Source organism: Lates calcarifer, linkage group LG7_1, assembly GCF_001640805.2.
Source record: "Lates calcarifer isolate ASB-BC8 linkage group LG7_1, TLL_Latcal_v3, whole genome shotgun sequence".
In the NCBI taxonomy this organism is placed as follows: domain Eukaryota; kingdom Metazoa; phylum Chordata; class Actinopteri; family Centropomidae; genus Lates; species Lates calcarifer.
The window spans coordinates 17,941,126-17,945,804 of record NC_066839.1 but is presented as its reverse complement, the minus strand read 5'-3'; the positions used below and the strand labels follow the sequence as shown (position 1 = coordinate 17,945,804).

Below are 4,679 nucleotides of genomic sequence, written 5' to 3'. Positions count from 1 at the left end.
AGGCACTAAAATAAAAGAGGTTAATATGAAGAAATAAAGCAAAAAACACCATAATACAAGACAGGAACATTATCACACAATATACAGTGGAACTTAACCATTACTACAATGGGAATAAAATGTAGCTTTAGTTTTTTTCATTATAAAACGTGACATTACCTCTGTAGTACTACTGAGACATTAGCAGCCTTAAAAGGTAGCTATGTGGCATTAATACGAGCTTAAAAATGACCAAAAAATGAATACTTAAGTTATTTAAAAAGACGTTAAGACTTACCAAACAACTCTTCATGTTACAGGGGAGTGACCTTACTACGCACTTTTTATTTTTAGATAGTTCGAATCGCTTACATTAGCCTATTCGCCTATAACAATTAAGCTAATATATTTGGGGAAGACAATAGTAAAATTTTGTTTTGTGTATATGAGATTTACTCATTGAAAAAAAACATATAAATAAAATAAAGCAAATAAAGAGTAACTGTAACATCTACGTTTAGTTTTAATACCTCCGCAGTATAGTGTGCCTACATTTCCTATACTGTATATTGTGATTCTAATGTATCTCTATGGACGTAACGTACGGTGGAATTAACGGCACTTCCGGCTCTGGCCGTGCGGAGCAGAGACGCTGTTGTGGGCGCAGCATCCAGAGATACAGAGGAGACGGCGACAATGGCTGACATATCACTGTATCTCACTAACGTTAATGTGTCGATAGGACAGAACATGGCTGTGGAGCAGGTCGGTGAACAATTTTGTTTTTTATTCTCACCACGTTTTCTCGTCACCGTTTATTGAATGTGGCTAATAATGTCGCTTGGTGTCTGTGGCTTGTTTACACTTGTCAGCTGATATTATACAAGAGATAAAATTACATATATATTTCTTTACTTCCACGCCTTGCAGCAGCGTTTTCTATCCTACCCTGAGATGGCACTGACTGACTGATCCCCTCACAATATAGTCTCATAGTAAGACACACTGTCTTTATGTTTGCTTGTGATGTCTTCTCAGAGTCCAAACCCGGGTAGGGACTTTGAGAGTGTGGAGCTGGGGGAGCTGGACAAAAGAGAGCAGCAGCATCAGCAGCAGAGGGAGAAGGTTCCTCGTAGGATCATCCATTTCTCCAGTGGGGAGACCATGGAGGAGTACAGCACCGACGAGGAGGAGGGAGAGGACAAGGAGCCAGAGAGGAAAGACCTGCTGTCCTCCCCGGTCGATGCGGTGAGGGTGAGAAACGGTGGAGGGATGGGGAATTTGTGTGTGGGGGGTGCAAGAAGCTAAATGAGGACAAGGGAAATGATGGAGGACTGGTTTGATGAGTGAATCTGTGAGAGGGATGAGGAATTTTTGTTTTCTGAGTTAATAATACACAAATGAGAAGCAGCAGCTTACATATAAATGTGGTCATTTACCTACAGAAAAGAGTCACAGTGACTGTACTTCTTGTTTTCCAGTCAAAGATGACTTGGGGTCCGTACTTCTGGTTCCACATGTGGAGAGCTGCCACCTCCACCATCTCAGGTTTGTTCATTAAGATCAAGATTGATGTGTCACTTAGTTATCTTTGGGCTTATTTCAGGTTTTCTGGTATCATAGTATTGGCGTTGTTTTGATCGGGGTAGATCATGATCAGATCATGCTGCATGTTTAAAAGCCAGACTCAGACTACAGGAGTTTTATGGCAGTCTATCCCTGAATCACCCCTGCCAACAGTCGCAGAAGAAATCTGGTCCTGGTCTGAGACCTTGGTTGACACCAATGTTAGGCCCAGATTATTTGTTAATGTGAGGTGTTTACAGATCCAGTCTCTCCTGAATTGCTCTCACACTCATTGTGGCCACCACAATAACACAAAACATGTTTGATATGATTATACAATAACCAAGACTTAGCTTTACAAGCTAACATTAGTCCCGGAGCAGCTGAAGATGTTGCCAAGCAACGGTGAACATTCTAGCCCTGGAGGCTAACATTAGCTAGCATACTACTGTTGATAGGTATTAAAACTGATGGTTATAAAACCTCGCCTCCAGTTCTCACTGAAGGATAGACAATCCGTGTTGACCACTTCATTGTTTATTACAAACAGTGCACAGCATCATGCATTCTGGAGGTTTTGTGCTGGTTTCTTTTATATCCAATCTCTCCTTTATGATTTTTTTCCAGCATGTGACTACCTAGGGGAGAGGATGGCCTCCCTCTTTGGGATAACATCAGCCAAATATCAGTACGCTATTGATGAATATTACAGGATGAAGAGGGAGGTATGTTGCAGGGATGTTCTGTAGTTCTGAGAGCATGTTGAATTCATAAAAATAACTTATCAGTTGATGTGATTACCTTCTTGTGTCAGAGGGAGGAGGAGAAGGAGGAAACCCGCTTGTCAGAAGAAGCAGAGCGATCCTTCGACCAGCTACAGTCTCAGGAAGACGAGGACGAGCCGGTCACCGCCGCAGACCAGCCGGAGGTAGCCGCCACTCACCCTGACGTGACCTATCAGATCGAGAATGAAAACCAGGTACCTCCAAGCACCATCAGAGTCCCCGCTATCGTCACGGCAACCTAACCATCCCCAGAGAGGGACGTTTGAGCTTTAATGTGTGTTTGTTTATTAAAGAAGGAACACTTTGTCTTGTTTCACAAAGCACCAGTTTGGTTTGTGTGTTACACAGCTTCAGATGGGCAGTGCTGCTGTATGGTGGTTGTTGGGCAAGGACAGTCGTGGTGGAGTCACTCCTCTGACTACCATGTGTCCCTTTGCAACAGTGTAGCAACTGATAAAGTAACTGCTGGCTAATGAGGCAACACATTTAAATCTTTGGACACACTGATTTTAACAAAAAGTATGTAATGAAAAGCATATCATATGAGTCAGAAAATGTCATGAAATGTGCCAGTTCATCTGCTCATGCCCATTTAGACCAGAAGTTTCCTTTGTTCTCTTGTCATTAATATATTATTCAACACTTAAGGCTTTGTTAGTTGCTACAGCAGCCTCCCAGATTTGAACATTTGCTGTGGAGTGAAGGTTATATGTTGCTCCCCTGTGCCTCTGATGGACCAGACACTGTGCCTAAATCACCAATACAGCCAAGTCAGCGCCAGATCTAGACTAAACAGATATTTGAAAATGATTTCAAGTGTGTAAAGATGGAAAATAGCCGTTGATCTAGTGTGTACACTCAGCTTTGGATAAAGTTTTTCCAAGTAGTTGATGCATTTAACAGCTATTTTGTCCAGATCTGGTCAAAACGGTGCGTTCTCAATACACCTGGCTGCACCAAAGAGCTGACCATTTTAACACTCCCTCACTCGTTTGCTTGTTGTCTGTATTAATGTTTATTAAGATTGTACTGCACTCAATGTCTGTGGAAGCACTGAGCAGATTTAGCCTTGGTTACCAAATCATTGTTGGACCGTGAGACTAACTGATGTTTTGTTTGAAAAAAGAAAGAAAGAAAAACACTATGAAAACGGGTCTAGCTGTTCTATGTTGCTCTTACTGTCTGCCTCATCTACTACAGATAGAACATATACAGTAGTAGATGTGGTATATTGGCCTTTGATAATGGCAGGGAGCGTTGTTACACTAAGTCTGTATTAAAACATGCAAACTTAATTTTTTAACAGTTTTTAGTACAATTTTTGATATTTCTGTATTTATTTTACCAAACTGACTGCACTTAATTTAAACATTTTTTCTATTGTTTTAGTAAGTAACACTGTAATGAACTGTTACAATAAAATCATAGTTATTGTCTGACTTTTATACTTTCTCTGCGTGTGTTTTCATTTCAAAATAGTAATTATCAAGTTAAACAGGTCCAAATGGAAAAATCGGTATTATTTTCCTAAGTCAATGTTGGCAGCTCTGCTGTCCTGTCTGCCTGTTGAAAGACTCATAGTGGTTCTACAGTGTGAGTGATGTGACTGATCTTTTTGTCGCTGGTAACAAAGAGCCTGTGTTGTTGTGTGCGCAGACTGCTCTGAGGTCAGAGACCCCGTCCACTCTGTGCACAATGTCACCATTCTCAGGTCAGAGTGGGTTTCTGTGGTCCTGAACGACCTCCACAGCAGTCACGCCCTCACCGCAACTGACATACACAGCAGTCACCATGCCACAGCCAGGCTCACAAATGGACAATGTGTTGAGTGATAGCTGGAGACAGTCATAAACTACTGTTGCCATCATTTAATTTTTAACAGCAGTAGTTTCAAATGTTTTTTGTGTGTGTCTGTTTCCAGTCCAGCATTATAGTCATTATTGTGACTTTGCAGTAAGATTTTTTTTCTGCCTGTTTCTAATACAAAACAAAAAACCCTCCTGTTTCAAGGCTTTTTTAGAAATGTAGACCGGTCGATTGCTGCACTAGAGATAGAAATGCCTCGATTTTGTAAAAATAAAAAAATTAAAAACAATAGTTTATATTGGAAAGAGATTTATATTATGTGTTGACACTTGCAGATTGTTGTCACTTGTTTTAAAGGAATAATTCAACATTTTGGGAGATAAGCTTATTGATTTCTTGCTGTGAGTTAGATGAGCAGAGTGATACGGCTCACATCAGTACAGTAAACCTACAGGCCTTGAATTAAAAAACATCTCAATTTTAACAAATGGTTTTACTGATGTCCTGAGAATGAGAGCTTGAAGCTAGGTTAAATAAAGCATG

The 4,679-nt window shown here is 40.6% G+C and overlaps 1 protein-coding gene across 1 annotated transcript; it reads left to right on the top strand.

The window, feature by feature from the left end:
- Positions 1–600: 600 nt before the first annotated feature.
- LOC108895772 (protein FAM177A1) lies at positions 601–3,775 on the top strand. Its single transcript, XM_018694697.1, has 5 exons — positions 601–744; positions 1,018–1,227; positions 1,461–1,527; positions 2,173–2,270; positions 2,360–3,775. The coding sequence occupies exons 1-5, from the start codon at positions 676–678 to the stop codon at positions 2,570–2,572; spliced, it is 657 nt and encodes a 218-aa protein (XP_018550213.1). The 5' UTR covers positions 601–675; the 3' UTR covers positions 2,573–3,775.
- The last annotated feature ends 904 nt before the right edge of the window (positions 3,776–4,679 follow it).

Coding starts and splice junctions, on each gene's coding strand:
- LOC108895772 (XM_018694697.1), top strand. CDS start 676: ATGGCTGACATATCACTGTATCTCACTAACGTTAATGTGTCGATAGGA. Junction 745..1,017: donor AGAACATGGCTGTGGAGCAG/GTCGGTGAACAA, acceptor ATGTCTTCTCAG/AGTCCAAACCCGGGTAGGGA. Junction 2,271..2,359: donor ATTACAGGATGAAGAGGGAG/GTATGTTGCAGG, acceptor TTCTTGTGTCAG/AGGGAGGAGGAGAAGGAGGA.